General features: G+C 40.9%; 1 protein-coding gene across 2 annotated transcripts in view; it reads right to left on the bottom strand.

Moving 5' to 3' along the window:
* Positions 1-2388: 2388 nt before the first annotated feature.
* TBC1D7 (TBC1 domain family member 7) overlaps positions 2389-24475 on the bottom strand; it is a 28106-nt gene continuing 6019 nt past the window's right edge. For both annotated transcript variants that reach the window (XM_077809111.1, XM_077809112.1), the window contains 7 exons: positions 22803-22922; positions 21969-22049; positions 18132-18319; positions 16835-16972; positions 13586-13731; positions 4456-4585; positions 2389-2638 (listed from right to left, as the gene is read on the bottom strand). In XM_077809111.1, coding sequence (XP_077665237.1) covers positions 2552-2638; positions 4456-4585; positions 13586-13731; positions 16835-16972; positions 18132-18319; positions 21969-22049; positions 22803-22914 — 882 coding nt within the window. In that variant the 5' untranslated portion in view covers positions 22915-22922 and the 3' untranslated portion in view covers positions 2389-2551. The remainder of the gene's footprint in view (positions 2639-4455; positions 4586-13585; positions 13732-16834; positions 16973-18131; positions 18320-21968; positions 22050-22802; positions 22923-24475) is intronic.

The following is a 24475-nucleotide window of genomic DNA, read 5'->3' as shown; positions in this document are numbered from 1 at the left end:
CTAAGTGCCAACTGCACAAAGGAAGAGAGAATTTTTCCCCTTTCTACTTTAGTGATCTTAGTTCTAACAAAAGAAAGTACACCACCTCTTTTTATGCTGAAAGTTTTTTGGATTTAGTAACGGGAGATGTGCTGTCTCTAGCCAATGTTAAAGCATGTCTGAATTTCATTTAAGTATTTAAGAAAAGTTTTTTCTATATTCATAGCTGCACTCTTGTTCCAAAAATCCCTTTTTAGCAACATGGATTGTTTGAAGCACCAAGCAGGAAACACTGATGTAAGTCCATCAACTTTACTTTTGTTCTGCATTTTCAAAGATAGGTTGATTTTTTTTCCCCCCTTTTCCCCACTTCTGGTTGGCTGGTAGCCCTTAACATGTTGACTTGCATTTACACTCAATTTGATGCTTTTTTGCTAACCAGGATATAGAGAGCATATTAATGCAGATTCTTAAACACCGAATGATTTATTTGTGACTTGTATCAAGCTCTAGGTGGATGGAAATTGTTAATCAACAAAAACCGCACTTTTAAATTGTTTTTAAATCTTTCACACATAAAAATATCCAGCAGCTAAAGTAGTTTTAGCAAAACGTGTGACATTTTAAATGGATTAAAGGAATAGAGTCAGCAAACAACTGATCCTTTTTTGTTTGAAACAGCTGAAACAAACCCCCTTTCAAATTTTCTTCCTTTTCTCAACTGAATCTATTTGAAGTTGACCACAATTTGTTTCAGTGCCCCCACACAGCCACCCACCCCAAAAAAACCTCACCCCTCTCCACACAAAGGAAGTATTTTACTTTGCAGTTAGAGAATTGAACTGAATGTTTTTGGTTAACATGTCCTTCAAAATTTTAGAACTAGTAGAGCTATTTTCACACCTAGTTTACTAACAGACTGGGAACTGAACAAAGCAGAAAAGCTTGTTTTCTTCTTCCAAACAGGTTGGATGAACTAGTTGAATAAACTGAAGTGAAGAAAATATTCTCTACAGCTGCAAAAGAGGCTACTACTATCAAAAGCTGGTTTAGCACTCAAATGCTGGTTCCAGGTGCTTACACACTGACTTTCATTAAGACCTGGCAGCAAAAACAATGTGTGTTAAACAGGCTTATTTAAATACTCTCAATTTTCTTTAAATCCACCTCATCTGATAGGAGAGATCTGTTCATCACTTGCTCAAACCTTTACACAGCTTGACCCTGCAATACAATGAGAGTCTGATTCTCAAGAGGCAATCTATAACTTCCACTGGCTTGAAGGAGAGATGAGGTGCTCCTCACTCTACTGTATTGAACCCATAGAGAAAGGTGTTGGTTTGAAAGAGATTAAAGCCACCAACCATAATTTTGGTACAGCATTTCAATCATGGCTACTGAGCTGTCTCACCTGAATTAGAAGGGAGGATCTTGAGGATGGCAGTGGTAGCAGAATCACTTTCTTCTTAAAACAGAGCAAACTGTTAAGTTCTCTATAAATGCCATTTTTTAAAAAAAAATCCATCTGTTTCTGCATTCCAGAACAAGACACAACAATTCACAATTGTATACGGTTTTTAGCAAGCTGCTTATCCACCATAGTCTAATGTACTGCTGCCACTGTTCTTAACCATAAATTGAGGTATTACCTAATAACAATTAACATTTTAAAGCCTATTCCCTTCTGTGTTCAAAACACACTATAACTTTTGTTACAGCATTGAATTACATACAAAGTTTTTTTCCCTTAGAACTTGATTTAACATTTTTAATTACATGGCACTAAAAGGCTGTCATTTTATTAGTGTGTATATATACCACCAAAGGACAGCTTCCTTTAATTGTCTTATTTAGACACAAAATGTAACTAGTTTAGTGGGTCATAAAGAGGCATGCAAATCTGTTCTTGGATTGCGTATTACATCCTCCCCTGCTAAACAACTTACGTTAATGCCACAATTCAGAGGTCCCTAGCCCAGTGGTTCTCAACCAAGGAGATGCATACCCCTGGGGTATATCAACTCATCTAGATGTTTGCCTAGTTTTACAACAGGCTACATAGAAAAGCAGTAGCCAAGTCAGTACAAACTAAAATTTCATACAATGACTTGTTTATATTACTCTCTATACTATACACGGAATGTAAGTACAATATTTATATTCCAAATAGATTGATTTTACAATTATATGGTAAAAATGAGAAAGTCAGCAATTTTTCAGTAATAGCATGCTGTGACACTTTTGTATTTTTATGTCTGATTATGTAAGCAAGTAGTTTTTAAGTGAGATGAAACTTGGGGTACGCAAGACAAATCAGACTCCTGAAAGGGGTACAGCAGTTTGGAAAGGTTGAAAGCACTGTACTAGCGCATTTGAATGTTGCAACTATATTACCAAAATTACTGCTCATCACAGCACAACTCAGTCTTTATTTTTACTGCAACAATTTACAAATTAATCAGCATGATATTTACAGCATAAATGTGAAACAATTTAACATCTACAGATACTAATCTAGGGAAGTACCATCAGAAGGTACGTCCTTCCAAACCGTGAGGACTGCAGCAAGTTCTCATACCAAATGTACCGGTGTCCCACAATGTTTGTGCCACAAATCAATAGCTTTGCTCACTATTGCGTCAGTGTTATCTTGAGGAATCTACAAAAGATCAGGAGAAAGGTTTGTGTTAAGTTTAACAGGGTAGTCAAAGAGCCTAAAACAAAATATCCAGTCACTCAAAGTAATATTTCTATTCTCCATTCTGTTTATTTCACTTTCCAAACTTGTCATCTCTTCTCCCTAACCAAAATATTTACAAAAATGGGCATAGGCAGGACCTGCCTTTGGATGGATCCAATGTGTTCAGGCATGGCCAGATTGGCACCCCTCTCTCAGAGGAACAATCTCATTGTTTCCACATAAAGGGAGGTGGAGGGGGGTGTCACGGAGTCCCTGGGCGATGCTCTGGAACTGCTCCCTATGAAGCCAGTCAGGACTCTGGGGAAGTCTCCCTTTCTGTGAGCAGACTGTCTTCAGGACACACAGCTCACACAACTTCCACCTTCCTGGGTCTGACCTGGGAGCATTCAGCATCCTCTGCCCCTCCGTGCACTTCCCACAGCGACTCCGCCCAGGCAGGGTCCTGGGGAAGCCAGAGGGTCCTGCACCCCAACTTTGCAGTCAGACGCAACTCTCAGCCAGCCAGTAAAACAGAAGCTTTATTAGACAACAGGAACATGGTCTAAACCAGAGCTTGTAGGTGCAGAGAACAGGAACCCTCAGCTGGGTCCATTTTGTGGGGCAGAGAGCCAGACAACCACGTCTGCACTTCACTCCACATCCCCAGCCTACCCCAAACTGAAACTCTCTCCAGGCCCTTCTCCTCTGGGCTTTGGCCCTTTCCCAGGCCGGGAGGTCACCTGATTCCTTTGTTCTTCAACCCTTTAGCTCTCACCTTGCAGGGGGGAAGGGCCCAGGCCATCAGTTGCCAGGAAACAGGGTGCTGGCCATTCTCTGTGTCCAGACCCCTGCACACACCTGCCCTCTAGGGCTCTGCAACGATCATACCCCTTATCCCACCACCTAGATACTTAAGAACTGCCTAGGGGGAACTGAGGCATCCCCACAATATTCAGAGGAAACATTAAGAACAGTTCCGCTTCGTCACAGGGGGTGTTTCAGTCACCTCCACAGTGAGCACTCTTTGGGGAGGGAGCAGACCAGGGCCAGGTAGCCTTGTGCCATCAACCTTGTAAGGAATTTCAAAAAATTAACACAGCTTGAAGCTACACTAACTTTTCCACAGAAATCTCTCAGTACCACATGAACATGAGTAGGATCCAATGCTGGGATACAACAAGTCCTCGCAAGATGGCTCAAGGCAGTGCTGAGGCATTGATGGTCCATGCAGAGAGCCTATTGCCTCCATGGATGTCTGGAAACCTCCGCTCATTCAGTGTGGGGGAAGAAGAGAAGCTCAAATCACCCCCAACAGAACAATTGGGGGAGACTTAAAGGACAGTGGGTTCTCCCCATAATCCCTCCGATGGATTTTTCTGAAGGTGGTCATCAATCTGGCCTCTAAAGGTAAAAGCCTACATCAGCCATTCCTAACACCCTGGGACCAGCTACCTTATGGATTCCTTTCCTCCTAAAAGTTTGTAACATTGTAATGACTGCAACTGTTATTAGAACTATGGTAAACTTAAAATTTAAAATATTACCTCTGAATAAAAATACATACAAACATTGATTGTGGGTTTAATGGAGAAAAGCAAACTGTCACTAAGATTGAGGGAGATAAGGTAGATCGAGTATTACCCAGTTCTCAGAATTCTGGGTAATATTATGAAACTCATTTTGCAATGCTTTTTATCCCAATTGAATTAACAAGGGACAAAAAGTTGTTTTTTTTTTTAAACCTGAAAATATTTGCTATACCACAAAAACAATGCACAGCTAGGACAAGTACTTACATTTTCCAGAAACTGTGTGATCTTCTCTGTGTTAGTCAGGGCCATTATCTTCATTTTAAAGGTTAATAAAATCTCCAGAGCAACAAACACAAGAATCTTGCAGGATCCACTAATAACTTTGTCCCAAACCCTAAAATAGTAAGTAACAAAGTCAACAAACCATATTAATCTGTTCTAATCTTTTATTCATTGCAACAAATCTCTTTTCCAGATAGTTTCCATGAATGTAGCAATGTATTAAATTATACATGCAGTACCTGTACCATCTATATTCAAAAGTAAGGAAATCAAATGTCACAAGTTACTGACTTCTACTAAATCTCTAACTAGGATGGATTAAGGGCAGAGCAGCACAGTAATAGTGCCTACTGCTGCCAAGCTTACACAAAGACCCCAATTAGAAATAGAACACATACAGATGTGCTGCACTGTTAGACGATTATAAGCTAAAACTTAACAAGCAGATCTTGTTCTGCTAAGTTTAATTATTACACATGGATGACTGTCACCACAGTATCAGTGACAATGAGATTTTTTTTTCCTGATGCCAAGAAAAGGAATAAAATTAGTGTATCTATAACGATAGTTGTCAAATAGTTAACCAACTGAAACTAAAAGTTCAGAAGGAATAAAGTGCTGAGCTAACTAAACAAGGATACCTACTGTGACCAAATATTCCATCTTATTGTATGAGAAGTGAAACTGATATCAACATGGTATTGTCAATTATGTTTCTGTAAATAATAATTTTACACAGATAACAGCTACTGACCCTTCCAACCCACTTTCTTCCTCACATCCTCACCCCCAGTATGCTGCATAAACCTATAGATGTACTAATAAAACCATGGAACCTGGACGGTAAATTTCCAAGGGCTATAAATACTTTTACTACATGACTCCCTATTAAAAAATAATCCCACCCTCTTTCAATTCTTCAACCTTCATTATCATAGCTCTTCATGTCACCATTTGTCCTCATTCTCCAATCATTGCAAAATCTACACGGGACGTGAATTTCTAAAAAACCATAAACCCCTTAGGCCTCCTTTATATATCACAAGTCAAGAAGAAAAGGCACAAGCCAAATGATAGTGCCCCAGACAATGTTTACTTCCCAGATACTAGAAGTATAAGTTGTAGTGACTGCGCAAAGAATTATAATCCTAAAAAGATCAGGGAAAGAGTCTTTCCAACATGTACTAAAACTAAGCTGCTGTGACACATCCAGCCTTCTTTCATGATTCTGCTGCCAGATTTAATTGGTGTGGTGAATGAACTCATTACAGAAAGGGGTGGGGGTTTTAAAAATCCCCGAAACATTTCCATTGATACTCAACCTGTTCCCAAACAAGCATTGCAGTCATTTCATTTAAATGCTTATATTAAAACAACTACAATTAGTTAACTAATCCCTAGTTCACGCCACCCAGGAGAATCTTTATGAAGGAAAGGAGTGGAGACAAAAGCAGGGCTACACTTAAATACTGCATCAGCACAGCTGCACCAATGTAGCGCTTAAGTGAAGATGCTCCTATACCAACAGGAGAGAGCTCTCCCATCAGCATAGTTAATCCACCTCCCCAAGAGGCGGAATACATGGGGGTTAAATTCAGTGTAACTACATCACTCAGAGGTGTGGATTTTTCAAACCCCGAGAGACGTAGTTATAACAGCGGAGGCGTGTAGTGTAGACCTGGCCAATGTTAGCACTAACCAGCTCTGTCTCCTCTTGCGCTCTCTTCTTAACTTCCAACTATTATTACTGCCCATGCAGCTCAATTAATTTAAAACAATAACTGGAATGTGAGTGTGTGACATGATGATAAATACATCAGCAGTTGTCAGTGCCTTGTCTATGCTAGTGTTACCACCAACCGAGCTGCAGCAGTAGAAAATTATAGAAAAAAGGCTAATGTAGAAGGCCACGGGGTTTATTTAATCTATTTATTTTTGTAATTAGGTATTTTTTTACATGCTTTCTACACATTACGTCTTTATTAGTTCAATTGTTCTGATCTTAACTTTTAGGATCAGACATACTTTCACAGTTCACGCTTCAGAAAACTTGTGAAGGTTAATTTATTATTATATTGATGGGGAAATGACTACAGAAATTTAAACTGTCCTAGAAGTCCTATTCACTGTCACTGAAAGTTAAAGCAAACGCTCTACGTGTTAGGATGGGTTAGTGGGATTTTTTGTGTGAGACTAACATCCTTAGAAACGCATAGGTGTTAAATTAGCCACAGAAGGGCTCTCCTACCATTCCTTCACTGGACAGAAACATACTGACAATTACAAGGAAAAAAATACAAAATGAAACAAGAATATGAAGCTTAAACAAAGTAAGCTTCATGCAAAATCCTATGCTCATCAAGTTTTATTTACTGTGCATTGTTCTGTCAAAGAATGCAAAGAACTATTCCACATCTACACTTTTCCAAAAACAAGGCACACATTACAAGTCTGTGTAAAAAGAAATAAAATGCTAGAAGGTTCTCAGGACAACTTCTTAGATTCCTCATCAAGTGCACTCCTTTACTAAAGTAAATTCTTATTCTGCCTTGTCTCAGTTCATTACCAAGACTTTCAGTAACTGTCCTGAAATACTGTTTTTTTTTCAAAAATTGGCAATACTTCATTCACTACTATAAAGTCTGTACAAATATGCACCTATAATCTCCTTCCTGACACATTTAAGCATAAAAAACAGCTACCTACCTACCTTTTGTAACTGTTGCTCTTCAAGAGGTGTTGCTCATGTCGTTTCCATGTTAGATAGAATCTCCATGCACAGCTGCTGGAGATTTTTCCCTTAGTGGTATCCGTAGGGCCAGCTCTGGAACTCCCTGGAGCCCTATGCTCATGTGCCGGTATATGGGATGCCACCAGCCCTGCACCCTCTCAGTTCCTTCTTGCCGTCAACTCCGACAGTGGGTAGGGGGCGGGTCATGGAATGGACATGAGCAACACATCTCGAAGAACAACAGTTATGAAGGATAGGTAATCGTTTTTTCTTCTTCGAGTGCTTGCTCACGTCGTTTCCATGTTATGTGACTCACAAGCAGTATTCCTGGAGATGGGCTCGGAGTTTACAGACATGCGGCCTGCCACACCACTCTACCAAAGCTGGCATTGTCCCGGGCCTGCTGGGTGATGGTGTAATGGGATGCAAGGGTATGGACCAAAGACCAGGTAGCAGCTCTGCAGATACCTTTAATTGGTACCTGCGCAAGGAACGCCCCTGAAGAAGCCTGCGTTCTGGTGGAATGGGCAGTTTGTGCCCTGCTTTTTCATAGCAGAACTTGATGCAGGCAGTTATCCACAACTAGATCCTCTGAGAGGAAACCAGCCAGCCCTTCTTCCTGTCTGCCACTGCGACAAAAAGCTGCATCAACTTACGGAAGGGCTTAGTTCTCTCACTGTAGAAGGCGAAGGCCCATCTAACATCCAAAGAGTGCAACCGATGCTCCTCATTAGTCTTGCCAGGCTTTGGGAAGAAGACTGGTAGGAAGATGTCCTGATTATAATGGAACTGTGACATCTTTGGTAAGAAGGCCAAGTGGGGACGAAGCTGGAACTTGTCCTTATAGAACACCATGTAAGGGGGTTCCCGATGTCAGTGCTCTTATCTCAGAGTTCTGGGGTTGAAGTGATCACTACCAGGAAAGCAACCTTCCACAGAGGAGCAGCAGGGAGCAGGAGGATAGTAGCTTGAACGGTGGGGACCTGTGAGCCAAGATATCACCAGATTTAAGTCCCACGGAGAGACTGGGTCGTGAATCTGGAGGTAGAGTCTCTCCAACCCCTTCAGGAACCTAATCGTCATTTCATGGGAGAAGACTGATCTGCCCTGGATTGGAGGGTGGAAGGCTGAGATAGCTGCCAAGTGCACCTTGAATGACAAAATGGCCAGGCCTGGGTGCTTGAGGTGGAGCAGGTAGCCTAAAATGGATTGAAGCGAGGACTGGGATGGGGAAGGATTCTGGCCCAAGGCCCAACATGTTAAGCATTTCCACGTGTCTAGGTAGGTTGCCCTGGTGGAAGGCTTCCTGCTACTTAACAGAATGTGTTGGACTTGCGCTGAGCAGAGCGATTCCTCCACATTCAGCCATGCAGAAGCCACACTGTCAGATGCAGGGACTCTAGTTTCGGGTGAAGCAGATGGCCCTGGTTCTGCGAGAGCAAGTCTGGCCAGAGCAGGAGCTCTAATGCAGTTGCTAGGGAGAGCTCCAAAAGCGTGCTGAACCAGTGCTGGCGTGGCCACGCCAGAGCCACCAGGATGATTTTTGCTTTGTCCCTCTTGACCTTCAGGAGGACCTTTTGCACCAGGGGTATTGGTGGGAAAGCATATAGTAGTGCTCCTGTCCATAAGAGCAGAAAGGCGTCCAATGGGGAGCCTCTGGCAGGCCCACATATCGAGCAAAGCTGCTGACATTTCCTGTTCTGCCTGGACACAAATAGGTCCACTCAGGGAGTTCCTCTCCTCTGGAAGATGACACTGACCACCTCTGGATGGAGTGACCACTCGTGGCAAGAAGAGAAGGACCTGCTGAGGAGATCAGCCAGCAAATGTTGGGCTCCCAGGAGATGACATGCCTCGAAATGAATGGCATGCTGCACACAAGTCCCACACACTGAGACCCCTTGACACAGGGGAGACATGTGGGCTCCACCTTGCTTATTGATGTAGATCATCATGGAAGTATTGTCTATCAAGATCTGCATTCTTCTGCCCTTTAGGTAGTGTAAGAATGCCTGGCAAGCCAAGTGTACCACCCTGAGCTCCCTGACATTTATATAGAGGGAGCAATCCTCCTGGGACCAGAGGCCCTGCATACTGAGGTTGCCAAGGTGGGCTCCCCACCCCAAATCCAAGGCATTGGGAGACCAACGTCACCAAAGCGAGTAGGGCCACAAAGGGAACCCTTGCCAACACCGATTGCGGGTCTGTCCATCAAGTCAAGGAGGACAGTATATTTAACAGAATTGTGACCACTAAGTTCAAATGGTGTCTGCCAGCGGTACAGACCAACCCCAACCACACCTGCAAGGGTCTGAGGTGCAGCCATGTATGCTGGACTATGTAAATACATACTTCCATGTGACCTAGTAGCCTGAGGCAAACCTAAGCTGTCGTGAGCAGATAGGCTCTGATGCTTGCGATGAGCTCTGACATAGCTCAGAATCGGGTCTCCGGTAGGTAGCCTTTGGCCTGGGTAGAGTTGAGCACTGTGCCTACAAACTCTATTCTCTGGACTAGGGTCAGAGTTGATTTCTATTAGTTTATAAGGAGGCCCAGCACCTGACAGGTGGCTTATACCAAGTCAAGGCTGTGTTGGACCTGCGCTTGAGATGTGCCTCTGATAAGCCAGTTGTCAAGGTATGGGTACATCTGCACACCTCAATGCCTTAGGTAAGCTGCCACCACAGTCGCGCATTTCGTGAAAACCCTCAGAGCAGACGACAGGCCAAAGGACAGAATCATGAACTGACAATGGTGCTGGCCTACATCAAATCAGAGGAATCTCCTGTGTCTGCAGAAAACAGAAATATGGAAATCGGCGTCCTTCAAGTCAAGGGCAGCGTACCAGTCTCCTGGATCCAGGGAGGGAATGAGAGAGGCCAGGGAGACTATGCAGAACTTCGACTTCTTGAGATATTTGTTGAGGTGGTGCAGGTCTAAGATGGGTCTGAGGCACCCCCATTTCCCTTCAGGATTAGGAAATATTGGGAGTAGAACCCCTTCCCTCTCAGCTCTTGAGGAACTTCCTCCATGGCCCCTACATGTAGGAGGGATTCCACCTGCTAGATGAGAAAGTGCTCGTGAGAAGGTCCCTGAAGAGGGACAGGGAAAGGGGGCGGGAGGGAGGGGTGGAAGAAAACTACAGGGTATAACCAGCTGTTATGGTATTGAACACCCAACCGTCTGAGGTAGTCTGGGTCCATGCAGTAAGAAAGGGGGACAAACAGTCCAGAAATAAAAGGGGGGGGGGAATCCTGAGGTAACTCCGGTACGCCGTCCTTGGGCACACCCTCAAAATGCCTGTCAGCCCATCAGAGTGGATGCAGGACCCGACTAGAGGGTTGAGGATGACGGGGCAGACTGGTGGCATTTGAAGCCTCTGTCTTTTCTCCTCTAGAGTCCCTGCCGAGGTGGACCCGAGAGCCTGGGTGGTGGCCAGAAGTGTCCTCTCAAGACTGGCAGTGTATACAGCCCCAGGGAGCATTGGGTGGCCCTGAAGTCCTTCAGGCCATGCAGCCTGGTGTCTGTCTGCTCCTAAAACAGAGCATTGCCCTCAAAGGGGAGGTCCTGGATGGATTGCTGCATCTTGTGAGAGAATCCAGAGGACTGCAACCATGAACTGTGCCGCATAGAGACCACTGACGCCATCAGCCACATCCAATGCCACCTGAAGGGAGGCCGTGGCCACTGCCTTGCCCTCTTCCATGATGGCCAAGAATTCCTGCCTTGACTCTTGGGGCAATGAGTCCTTGAATTTGGCCATCGAATCCCATATGTTGTATCTGTATAGCCCCAGCAAAGCTTGCTGGTTGGCGATATGCAGCTGTAGGCTGGCAGTAGAATACACCTTCCTACAGAAAAGATCCACTTTCTTAGTGTCTTTATTTTTAGGGGTTGTGCTAGATTGCCCATCTGTCCCGTTCAGTTGTGGCTGAGACCACCAGTGACCCTGGGGATGGGTGCAAATACATGTACTCAAAGCCCTGGGGAGGGACATGGTACTTTTTCCCTGCCCTTTTAGATGTTGGGGGCACAGAAGATGGAGTTTGCCACAGTGCTCTGATGAGCTTCAGAACTCTGTCATGCACTGGAAGGGCCACCTTGGAGACAGGCGCTGCAGCCAGAATGTTGAAGAGGCTATCGGTAGGCTCCTCAACTCCTTCACCTCCAACCCCAAGTTCGAGGCAACTCACTTGAGGAGTTCCTGGTGGGCCCTAAAATCATCTGGTGGCAACAGGTTGGCAGGTCCTGCGACCGCCTCATCAGGGGAAGACGAGAAGGTGGCTGTCACTGCTGGTATGGCTGGCTTTCCCTCCACTACCAGTACTGATTGCACCGGAACCGCTGGGTTTCAGTATCGGGATCCGGTTCTGAGTTGAGCCAGTCGCATCAGAGCCAGGGTCCATCCTTCGGAAACTACTCAGGACGCCTGCTGGGAATATGGTCCCAGCATGGGAGGGAACCCCCAGGGGTTCCAACATTGCCACTGAACCAATGGCCATGGCCCCAGTGACGGACCTGCAGCGAAATCCGGCCCGTAAGAATGATGTCATTGCCGTCTTGGAGGAGAGCTGGGTTTGCTCTTGGACCCCAAGGAGGACTCCTCCCTCGGAGACCCAGGGGGAGCTGTCGCTGCCACTTGCTGATGGCTATGGCGGTGAGCCAGAGAGTGGGTCACACTGGGGAGCAGTGGTGTGGGACCGGTGCCTCAGTGCCAGAGACGCTCAACAGAGTGCTGGAGATCGGTGCCGGGGGGATGGAGTTCGGGAAGCTGGCGAATGACACTGCAGCCCATAGTTGATCAGCACTGGGTTGAAGGCCATTGAGGTGGCCTCATAGAAGGTTTCCCCCTCAAGGGAACCACCTTCGAGGATTCCCCGGAGTCTAGAGGTGTACGCGGCACTGGGAGAGATATCAGGTCCCTTGCTGCCTGACTGTCTGCGGTACTGGAGAGTGTCCCCTGTCAGCCCACTGATTCTTGTGCCTCTTCTTCGGCACAGGTGAAGGGAAGTGGTGCCGGGAAGAGCATGGTGCCAGTGGAGCACTCCGCATGGAGGCAAGCGTGCTCGGTGCCAAATCAGAACGGGACAGCTCTGAAGCTGGGCGGAGGGCGGCTTCCATCAATAGGGCTTTCAGCCAATTGTCTCTGTCCTTGAGTGGGCATAGCCTGATGCCCTTGCAGATCCTGCACCTCTCTTTGACGTGCCTCCCCAAGGCACTTAAGTCAGCTCATGTGTGGGACACTCATGGGCAGGTTTGTGAAAGGCAGCACATGGCATGCCCCATCCCTGGGACAATGTCCCAGTTAAGACACTAACTAAACCACTATTGTAACTATTTACAAGAGAAAAGTCTAAAACAGTCCAAGAAAACCACAAGGGAACTTGCTATCACAAGAAGCATTCCTGCAACTGTCACGGGCAATAAGAAGGGACTGAGAGGATGTGTGGCTGGCAGTACCCCATATACTAGCGCAGGAGCACGGGGCTCCAGGGAGCACCAGAGCTGGCCTTACAGATACCATTAAGGGAAAAATCTCCAGCAGCTGTGCACTTGGGCGCGCACACACCTAACATGGAATCGACATGGGCAAGCGCTCGAAGAAGAAGAATTAATTCTCAGAGTGAAATGAAGAGGAAACAATTGTATTAAAATAAATAGGTGTGGCTTATGTTTTTAGATTTGTCTTTTGTTTCTCAGACATTGACAGAACAAGAATGCCACTTACCATGAGTGACTTATGCATTTTAAAGTAAATATTTTAAAAAACACTTAGCTACTACAGTGATAAACAGGCTCCAATCCTTCAAGCTGGCATCTCCACTAGGGGCTCTGTTGGTGTAACTATACGAACATAGTTGTATTGGCAAAGGTTGTGTAGTGTAGACTAGCCCACAGTATGCTTTATTTTCATGAACTTTGTCATACTTAACATATCAAGTGCTATTTTTTAAACAAACTCTCCCACTACATTTTTAAATTAAATGACAATAAAGAGTAAACATTCACTTAGTGAAGCAATAACTGCAACTAAAACATCTGAAAATTTAGGTGCCTTTAGCCCGTATGTCACAAAATAGGGATTTGGGGTTTTAAATACGAAGAAGCTGAAAGTGGTATTAGCACATGCAGCCAAAATTATTAAATTTTAACCTCATCTTTTTTTAAATACCAAAAAAATCCACACTTTTAAAAAGATCTTATATCTGTAATAAGTGGAGTCACATCAAATTTTGTTATGATTTCTAAATCAGTGCTACTTTAATCAGTTTTCCTCAAATCTAGTTCATATTCTGGGTGATGAAATAAGAGAAGTTATCTTCTACTAGCAGCTATACAAAGCTGAAATTCCTAAACAAACGAACACAAGAGAACACTTGCCTCTGTAAACTGGATTCAGGTAAACAGCCTGCAAAACACTTCTTAAACCAAAGATTGTAAGGAAGTTTGCTCACTGCAGAGCATGCCTTCAGATGCACCAGAAGTCTGTTATCTTCAACATTCAAATACTGTTCAAGAACTTTCGGCTGTAGAAAGAACAGGGAAATCAAAGTTTTAAATACCTCACATCAAATGGAATTCAGAGTTGATTCTCACTTTAAGAGAAGTGTCTCAAAATTAAACATATGTAAAAAGCAAATGCTAAAATATTAACATTAGATAATGTACTGCAAGGTCACATTCACCTACAGCAAGGGTTATTGAACTCTACAATTTGGCTGATAGCATATTTGCTAAACAAACTTCTGTTCACCCCTCCTAAAAAAAAGTCACCTACCATTATGAGGGCTTCTAAATACTGTAGTGTTTGTTCCTTTGTGTAGTAAAGAGTCAGAATTTCAGGTGGTGCAGAGGATTATACCTGCACTAAACTTTCACCCTGTGGGGACCAATGTTCAATTGCTGCTACCATCACAAGTAAAACTGAGTTTAGTTCATCTCAAACCTAGCTCCATTTGAGCAATTCACAAAACCAACACACAATGCAGCAAAACAGGAGAAATCACATCTCAGAGCAAACCACTATGCAATGTATTAAAAGCATTGTTTGCTGTGCAAAAAAAAGCCTGTCAGAAGTGTTTTAGGAAAGGCCAGCAGAATAGCATATAATGGTGGGGTTTAAAAAAAAAAAAAAGAGTGAATTTAAAAAGTCATTATGCATTTATAATTCCAATATTTTTATATAAAATCACAGAAGTTTCACTATTTTCTGACACAGCTGGACAAATGACTAATTTTTTCAGTTGTTAAAGGACAAAGATTTTCCTTTGGCTATATTCCAAAATTCCTATTTTTGGTAGAATACATAAAACTATTGAGAAAAATCTGGGAGCGAAGGATCTATAGCCCCTTCTCTTGCTAATGGGAACACTTATGAAAACACCCCTTCAGGCATACAAACACTAATAATTATGGCAATTGATGTAGTTGAGTGTATTAACTCCAGTAACAGATGGCAGGTTTACAAAACAACTATTTTATAACAGCACCATGTACAGTATCTACATTAAGGGTTTGAGCTTCTACTCATTGACTTCAATTTTGCAGAATCATGCCCACCGGTATGTATTTACATGAGTGGACACTGTTTATGAACAGGTTTCTTACTGTAATGTTATTTGACAAATTAGAAAGGTCTAGATAAAGCAATAGATTTCTTATAAATGCTAGTAAACCCAAAAAATTTTTCTTCAAGTTGCCTTTAACAAAGAAATTCTGCAGAAACTCAATATTACCTGCTTTAAATGTCCACTAACAAAAGAACTCAACCTACTAAATTGACATTTTATTGCAATTTGATTCAAAATGTATTGTTTTCCTAAAACAAAATAACCTGTTCTCAGTTCAAAACCAGCACCAGCAACTGTTGCCTGAATACCGGCTAATGAAGGCTATGTGACACACAGCAGAAGAGACAGAACATTTTAAACAGCTCTACAAGTGGTCTGATGTGAAGTACAGAATTGTCAATGTAATTAGGCTTGTGACAGATTTTGTTTAAAATCAAAATACTTTTTAAAAAGTGACTGCAGTTGTAGGAGTTCCAGTTGAGCTTGGATACGGTGACTCTAGGCATCCCTGTATTTATACCCTACACACTACTCCAATAATATTTGTACAAAATATGCCTTCTGAGTTATCATATGAAAGCTAAAAATATGCTGATTACTAACAATATTATAAAATGCATGTGTTAACCTCATATGCAAAGTTATAAATTCCCTCTGTATAACATTACTAGAACATGTTTAAGACCTGGTCTACACTAGAAAACTAGGTCAGTTTAATTAGGTCCATCATAGGTGTGAAAAATCCACACCACTGAGCAACACGGTTCCATCAGCCTAGCTACCGTCTCTCCGGGAGAACCCCTCCCATTGGCATAGGTAGTGTCTACACTGAAGTGCTGCAGCTGTGCCACTGTAGCATTTTAAATGTAGACAATCCCTAAAACAAAGACAGTTTAGCCTAGGTAAAGGTGATAAATAGGTCTATCTTACACAGAGGAATGTGGGTTTACCTCAATTTACACATTAGCCAAAAACAAAGCTATCTTGAACCTGAACTCAAGGGACAGAGAATTAACATGGCTCCTGCACCTCAGAGAGACATAGGAGACTGAATACCCAGGAAGTCTTTCTGATTTGTAAGACAAAGACATCTCTTTGGGTATAAAAGGAACAGAGAGATACTATAGGGCTCCTTCACCTTAAGGAGACAAAGAAACCAAGCAATTTGATCTCTGTGATAGGTCTCGGCCAAGCCAACCAGGAAAAAGCTGGCAAGGAAACTTGGTGTGAGAGAAACCATCTTGAACAAAGACTATATCTTGCTAGATTAAATTTTAGACTTTTTGATATGTGTTTTCATTTTTGTTTGCTTGTAACCATTTCTACCTTTATCTCTTTTACATGGTATCACTTAATCCATGTTTTTCTATTAATAAACTTGTTTTACTTTTACTATAAACCAACTCAGTGCTGTTTGAAAAGACGGATGTATTTACCCCAGTTAGATTAATAAACCTATGATGTACTGACTCTTTAACAGAGGGGCAAACTTAATATCTTCTGTGAATGCACACTGGTAAGGGCTGTGCGTTGCAGAGAAACATCTCTGAGGAGCTCAGTGGTGATTATTACCTGCTAGGCAAGGTCTGGGCCAGGGGAGCCTTGAGGAGCTAGCTGGTGAGGGAGTCTAGCTGATGTAGCAGAGAGCTGAGACACAGTCTAGTTGCCTGCAAAACTCACTCTAGCTGAGGCAGAGGGTAACCCAGTGGCTCACAGTGCTGGATATCCGCAGCAGCAGGTTAGAGATACAAAAGTTAAATCATATCTGTGCTCCAACCTGTACATTTTTGTTTAAGTCTAAAAATTTAATATGCAATTGAAACATGTTTTAGCAAACAAGACCAATTTCTTACACCCCAAAGTTTCTACCAGGGAATTTACAAAGCACAACTGGAGGCCTAGATTATTATTTTATAGTAGCTAGTGACAGAATAGAACCAGGTCTACTGACTTCCAGTCCCGTGCTAGCTCCTAGACGTAGCTCCCAAGATGTTCAATGCGTACCAAGTCACATCTGCCCCCACTCCACCCAGTGTCTCTTTTCACAAACAATACTTACCAGCTGTGGTAACAAATCTTTGTATTTGTTGTTTAACTGATTCACAAAACTACTGACAAGCCAGTAGCAGTCGATATTATCCTCCACCACTTCCTCCATGGCTTTAGCTATGGCAAGAAACACTTCATCTTCTGGTTCCTAGAAAACAAAACAGAAAATTGGGATCCACAGAATTGTTGGGCTGCCCATGTAAATTATTGCGATTCCCTGACCTGGTAATTTTGATAGATGAACTGGACAAATGTGTGAAAGGTGAAATGGTACTGACATAATTCAAGCATTTGGTAATAACTGCATACCTGTCTTTTCTGTAAAAACTGAAATAAACAAATAAACAAAAACAAACAAACAGGAGTTTATATTTTTAAATCAAAGTGACAGAAGTTTAGCATGGCTCAGTCATGTAATAGAAACAAAAAGTTCTCAGCATCAGGTGACGTGAGTCAATATTAATAGTGTGTGTTCTATCAAATAAATGGGGCCATCCACCTCCCTTTCACACCACAATGCTTGCTAGTTTATAGAATTGCTCTTTGTTTATAGATGTTGATGTGTACAGAATGATTTTGTTTTAGATAAAAGGCCACTTCTGTACACTTTTAATTACCTGGATACTAGTATACTCTACCCCATGGGACAAGGCACCTTATTCCCAAAATACAACTCAATATATACCTGAGATGCATGCTCTCTTCCTTTCACTAAATGTGAGATTTCCCTGTAACCAAGATTATATCATGCTCTCTGCTTTTAGACACATAAAGGGAACAGAAGTCATGGAAATTAACTATTAGATAGCAGGACTCCCATCATCAATGGTCAAGTAGTTCTGGAGCAGCACTAAATACTTTAATAAAACCCCAAAACAGCTCAGGCTAACAAAAATGCCAGGTTAGTAAATTGCAGTAACTTAGGAACACAATGTAAATTGCACTAAATCACTACTTTTAGCGGCCTGGCCCCAAGACATTCAGGAATCTCTGCTGCAGCAAGACTGTCATTTGCTTTAAGGCATTTTAGACAAAAAAAAATGAAGGTAGGAGCTAGAATAAAAAAGGCTACAAAGCCCAGAAAAAAATATATAGAAAAGCTTTTACGGCATAAAAGCTTATGCAAGATTTTTGGGAAAATGAACAAACGTACAGTTTGAGTAAAACCCAGTATTTGATATTAGTTCCTGTTTTACATTCACTTCATTTTGTCTCTGTGTATATCTTTTGTGCTATTAATAGTTTCAGTTTAATGTTTCTTTTGTTTGAAAGAGTTCTGTTGAAAGTCAAAATTAAAAATGACTGACCAGAGGAAAAGCCAAATTTCGAGGCAACCTTCCTGACTCCAGTTGATGCATGCGGAGGAAAACTTCAACCTGTGGGGTAGAATCCTTGATAAACCGAATTACTTGGAGGGCATGATACACATCCCTATATTGTTCCTTTCGGTACTTCATCACCAGAGCATGAGATTCATGGTGAGGAGGAATAATTCCTAAAAAAGGAGAGAAAAGGAAAGCAGTGAATCCCCTTTCTAGGGGGCTTTGCTTACTTCAATGTGTACTAATATACAGCCTGCAGAATCATGCAGCTCTTACTCACATAAGCTTGGTTAAAGTTACAGTATACACTCCTATAAAGTCAAGACGACACAGACCAAGCAAATAATAATATTTATTAAAACTGAAGGTCATGTGTTGACTGAATGCAGGAATGATTTATTCACGGACTTGGTTTTCTGATCCCCTTTTAGGCCTCAGCATCTGGCTGATCATTTTTTGTCCATGAGTGTCCATGAGGTCACTGGAGGCTGGTACATTGAGAAGAGGTTTCATTGTTTGGAATGAGAGGAAATTAAAAGTTTAATGATGTAACAAAATAAATGCATTTTTAAAAAAATCTAAACTGCCATTGGCTTGGATTCATCTGTAGTATTTACTATATTGCGTTTCCTGTGTATTTGTGCTGAACCTTCCCTTTGTTTTGGAGATAAACATAGATGCAGAACAAATATTTTATTCCTTAGTAATAAAGGCATTCATGGTCTGACAGAAAAAACAAAATGGGCACTTCCTATACAAATGCCTTACCAACAGCATGACAAATCAGCAGTAGCCTAGATTGAAGAACAGTGATACAAAAACAGAACAGTTCCCTTTCCAAAATTTTACAGTCCCTCTGAGAATATCAGGGATGTGTGTGTGCATATAAGTAACACAAAGGTACTGTGCAACTTTCTTATTTAATTTACATTACTCACAGTGGAACCTTCTTTGCAGACTTTACCAGAGAGATCAATCCTCCTCTGAATCAGTGGTGGGAAGTAATTTCAATAACACAGGATGAAACAATTTCAGGTAGAGGCCCCATAACCATGTCAACCAAAGAAGCATGTAACACACTAAATTTTCCTCACATAACACAGCTGATTATGTTAAACACCAATCTTTCTACCACCATTACAAGAAGCATAAGTTATCTTTCCACTGTCCCGATAAATGATTTATGATATCCATAACAGACTCATATGACATCTTTCCTCTAGTGCTCTCTTAATTGAGCACTTTCCTTCATCCTAATGATTTCACCTCACTTAGGACTTTATTTTGCTACCACTGAAGTTAATAGCAAAACTGCCAGTGACTTCAAGAGTAAGATCCTGAAGAGGCCAAAGCAGAAATGCTCCCATGTATCACTAGTGGTGTAAAACTAATCAGTAGTTTTGCAGGAACTAATCAGAAGGAGGCAGTCTTCAAAATTAGTCTTTAATCAGGTTAATCTGCTGCTTTTGCCTCTCTTTAAATGAAGGAGAATATTACTCCCAAGTGTTAATCCAGGAAATTGCAGAATTTGAGTACCAAACAAAACAGATATAGACACTTTTCTTCAAACTGCCAGAGCAAATCAGGTTGCATCCTAACAGCTGGGATTGAACAAGCCATCATAACTCAGCAAGTACATGCTGCTAAACTTACATGTTAAATCTAGATAACTGGCCCTAGGCAAACAGAGAAAAGGAAGTTTCAAAAAATGCGGTGAAGTCTATAAATCATTTCAGTGCAATAGACCCTCCACTTAGCTATAATGAGCCATACTTTGTTGAGGAAATTAAGCAGGATATGTATATGGCACACACTAACCTGGGAAGGCATCAGGGCCTGTCATCTTTCAAATCCAATTTCAGAAGTAGTTCACTGATGGGACTGAAACCCTCTTGCTAAACTAGTACATTTCTTTACAAGAGACATAACACTTCCCCACAGAAATGGATAAGGCTGTTGTTCCAAACATCAAGACAGAGATGTTTTGGATTGCAGTTCCTGATGAATGTTTACACTAAGAAAAATCCTTGAAGACATATTACAAGAAATTCTCCCTGCACTCAACTATCCCTTGTGCCTCAGCAGACCCAAGGTGTCTGCAGAATGCTTTACCCTATTCTGGGTTGTTTAACTGAAAAGAGTTCACATATTTAAAGAGTTCTAAAATGAGAATTTGTAAACATGTTTCTTATACTTGCTATATACTCAGAATCAGACTAAAATATAAGATGGTATATAAAAAGACATAGAAGGACTCGACCTATCCAACTTTTAATTGTATCATAGGGTTGTAAGATTCACAAATCATGGTATCTGAGGCAGTGAACAAATGCTACTGGCTCTAAACTGAATTACAACTTTGCACAGAAATTCCTTTGTGCAGTCAACAGTGCAGTTTTGGATGAAAGATCTTCTGCTGTTACTTCTGAGGAAGAAATATAGATGGTGCTAAGAACATTTTAAAGGATTCTAAATCTCCACAACTTTCAGTTACCTGTCTCAAGAACTGTGTTCATCCCTAAGCTTAACTCTGCTATTGCTCAGGGTTTCATTATGTATGATCATTTAATAAAAGGAACAGTATCACAAGGTTCAGAATCAACTTTTAGGTTTTGCACCAAAAAAGGGTTTACAAATCCTAACATGGACATTCATGAACTTTTAAAATAATTCACTTTTGAAATTATTTTTAAATAAAGAAAACAAAAAAATGTTTAACGAGAAAAGTTTTAGACAGGATTTAAACATTCCTCTCTCTGGTGTTTGCAACCCAGACACTAAAGCATTGTATTGGTGCATGAGAGCCATGAAGTGAAACTGAGCAGACAGAAGACTGACATTTACTACTCTATTTTTATGGTCATGATAACAATGAATAAAGTAGACAGGCAGACACAAATAGTTAAAAAAAATAGATTCCAAAAGTTATTTCAGTTTCAATGAACTAAAGCATTATTAGGGATTTAAGTACGGATTTTTTTTTAAAATGTTCAAACTGACAATATTCCTTTAAGGTTAGCTAATGTTTGAAAAGCATCCTAAAGGTGAAGTTTGGCATGTTCATAGTTCTAAGAATTATTATTATTGCTGGGCTCTGCACACCCCCAGCTTCATTAGTTCACATCTAATAAATCCAATAAACCGAAAAAGCGGTTCCAAACCACAATTAATACTGTTGGAATTAGTAATTTGACTCACTTGCTACACAGAATCTAGGGACTTGGCCTATTTATAGTCCCTGTTTCCTTCTCCTCTCCAATGGCAAATATCATTTAACATTAGAAGCAAAATTAGAGCTAAACCTTGTTGGAAAGCTTACTACAATAGGGAGTCTAACCATAGACCTATTTTATTAAATAATCAGTTCCATACAAATCCCTAACTTTTTAAAATCTAGTTTTGATCAGAGATTCAGTTTCACTCAGATGTCTAATTTTTTTTGATAATACTGAAAACTCTATTAGATGTCAGCTATTTATATTAAACATCCAACTTTACCCTCACTAATTATTTATATAATGTACATGACATTATAAGCACATTTATAGAAGTTCAATTCAATTACCTAATTTTGTAAAATTGCATGTACAAGAGTTCCCAAAATGTATGCATAAAACAGAGATTCAAATCATTGTTAACTTGCATGTGCAAATTAAATGTTCTCTGTGTGAAACCTCTGAGTATGCAGAAGTGGACCCATGGCTATCATTAGCAACTGGTCACAAAAAGGAGTATTCCATGTCTTTACTACCCCCAAACAAATGACAAATACCCAGCTTATTCTTATTTCTACAGTTAAAACCACAGTCTCACATGTCATACCTAAAAGCACCTTCCACACCAGGATACGATACATGGATGGGAGAGGAAATCTTTGACTAAATGTGCAAAGCTTCTCAACATCTGCAAAGAAAGCAAATATTTCTCAAAACATTTTAAACTTGAAATATTTCAATAGTGGCATTGATTCACCGAAACAGGGCAACTCTTCAGTTGCAGATCTACATCTCCAAATTGCACTTTAAAAGGACTATGTATCAATAAAAGCTGATCAGTTTTGGTTCAAAATGGATAGAAGTGGCATACAAACTGCTCCAATGATTCTACTGAAAATTTAAATCTTAGCTTGATTTAAAATGAAGCCATAGGTACACCATATCTAATCGGCGGGGCGGGGGGGGGGGGGAGAGTTGGGGGGGACACACAACTTAGCACACCTCAGAGACCAGTAGAAATAATAATCATATCACAATCCATTGTGACTTTGAGGAGGAGGAATTAGCAGCAGAAGCTGAGCAACTCTTGAACAAAAATTACTTTCATACAAACATTTTCAGTTTCTTGGCATAAAGAAGAAGAAGATGAAAAATAGCAAGAGGTTCTAAATAAAATATCCACTGCTTCTCAAATGCCCCTCCAGAAAGCTATCAGTACCACTGAAGTCTAGAATATCCCCTAGTGATTTTAGATGCTACTCTCTATGCAACATTACTATTAATATCACAGTAAAAAACATAAAAAGTTTAAAGACAAAGGACCTGATTATCAGAGGTAGTAAGCGCCAGCAGCTACCGCTGACTTCAGTTACAGTTGTGGGTTTTCAGCACAACCAAAAATCATGCCCAGATAGTACAGGAAATAGTGGAATCAACTAACCCAATCGATCATCTTTCAGTAGGATTTCCAATGATTTCTTTTCTTCAACACCACGAAATCCCACTTTTTCATAGTAGACAGAGCGGAAGTTTCTCTGAGAATCCTCAGCCATCTTTCATTCTGCAGGAGGAGATGGGGGAGGAGAGGTTCAAAAAAGTACATCCACAGTGTATTCTTAATTTAGAAAAAACTGCCTTTGTATATTGATGATAATTAAATTCCTTCATCTTTATGGCATGAGTAACATCTAGTGAATTTGAAAGACTTTCAAGGCACATGCATCTTTAGGCAGATGCTACTGAAATACAGACTTTGGACTCAGTAGGGTAGATCTAAGATTTTAGGGAAAATAAACTGGGTAATAAGTTATATTGCTTTAGAAAAATAAAGAGACTTTGTTTTGCAAAATCAATTAAAACAATATATGATTATTTTGTGAGAAATCTGATTGCTGACAACCTTGGACAAGTAGAACTACTATCCAAGTAAAACTGTCAATACCTACTATACAAGGATAACTGAGGAAGCCAGAGATAGGCCAAGCTTACATCAGCCAAAAGAGCATTAAGCTCAAAGAGTACAGGTGGATGAATGCAGACTGTCAAAGACTATGCAGATTTCAATAAGACACTCACGTTGTCGTCATGCACTGCATCAACCACAACCGTAAGCTTGTCATTCCAGATCAAAGAAATATAAATAAATTATCCCTATATTAAAATATATGTTGTATATTATACAATGTGTACATTATATTTTGTGATAGAAAATCTCCATTGTGATTGAACTCAATTTTTTACAGAGAGGATCTCTTGTAATTTGAGGATTTGCAAAAGCTAAGACGCTGGAACTCAAGAGTAAAGAAAAACAATCCTGACCTTGATGTCCAAAAATATATGACAAATTTGACAAGATTTTTTTATTTATTTATTTATTTTTACAGTGAATAGCACAAGCATAGAGCCTTTTCAGCTATGGTTCTCTAGTGGCTTGTAGAAGGACCAGGAACAAAACGTATTTATGGATATACACAAAGGCCCTGATCTTGCAAAGACTTTTGAACACACTTAACTTTAAGCATACAATGAGACTATTTATGTTTCAAGTTAAGCCGGTGTGTAGGTCTTTGTTGGATCAGGGCCAAAATTAGCACCCAAAACCAAGAAGTAGTAAAAGATTTGTGTTTATTGTGTTTGATCGGATCAAGCTTAGATTTCAAACCTAGACAGACACTATTCACATAACTGGTGACATATCCCTCTTTGAGGATGATCCCAAAATGGCTCACTTACATAAACACTTGAGACTTTTCACAAGCCAAGCACTGCAAGATTGGGCCTTTAGAGTATTTATTATTAATTTGTATTGCAGCAGTACACAGAAGCCCCATTATGCTAGAGATACTGGGTAAACAGCAAAAAACAAACAAAAACAAAAAAACCCCAAACCATTCCTGCCCCAAAGAGTTTTGAATTTTTACTCGTGTTTGACATATAGTATTTAGACAGCAAATTAGTCTCACTTCTCTTACAGTTGGTGGAGTGACATTTTAACTGATATTAAAGCAAAGGCACAACTAAACCTACAGTGACAGAATGCTAAAAATAAGAGAAACCTAAAAAACTATGGTACAACTGTACAGAGAAATGCTATTTAAACCGTCACCATAGCAA

This window comes from Eretmochelys imbricata, chromosome 2, assembly GCF_965152235.1.
Source record: "Eretmochelys imbricata isolate rEreImb1 chromosome 2, rEreImb1.hap1, whole genome shotgun sequence".
Classification (NCBI taxonomy): domain Eukaryota; kingdom Metazoa; phylum Chordata; order Testudines; family Cheloniidae; genus Eretmochelys; species Eretmochelys imbricata.
This window is presented reverse-complemented; position numbering and strand designations above follow the sequence as displayed.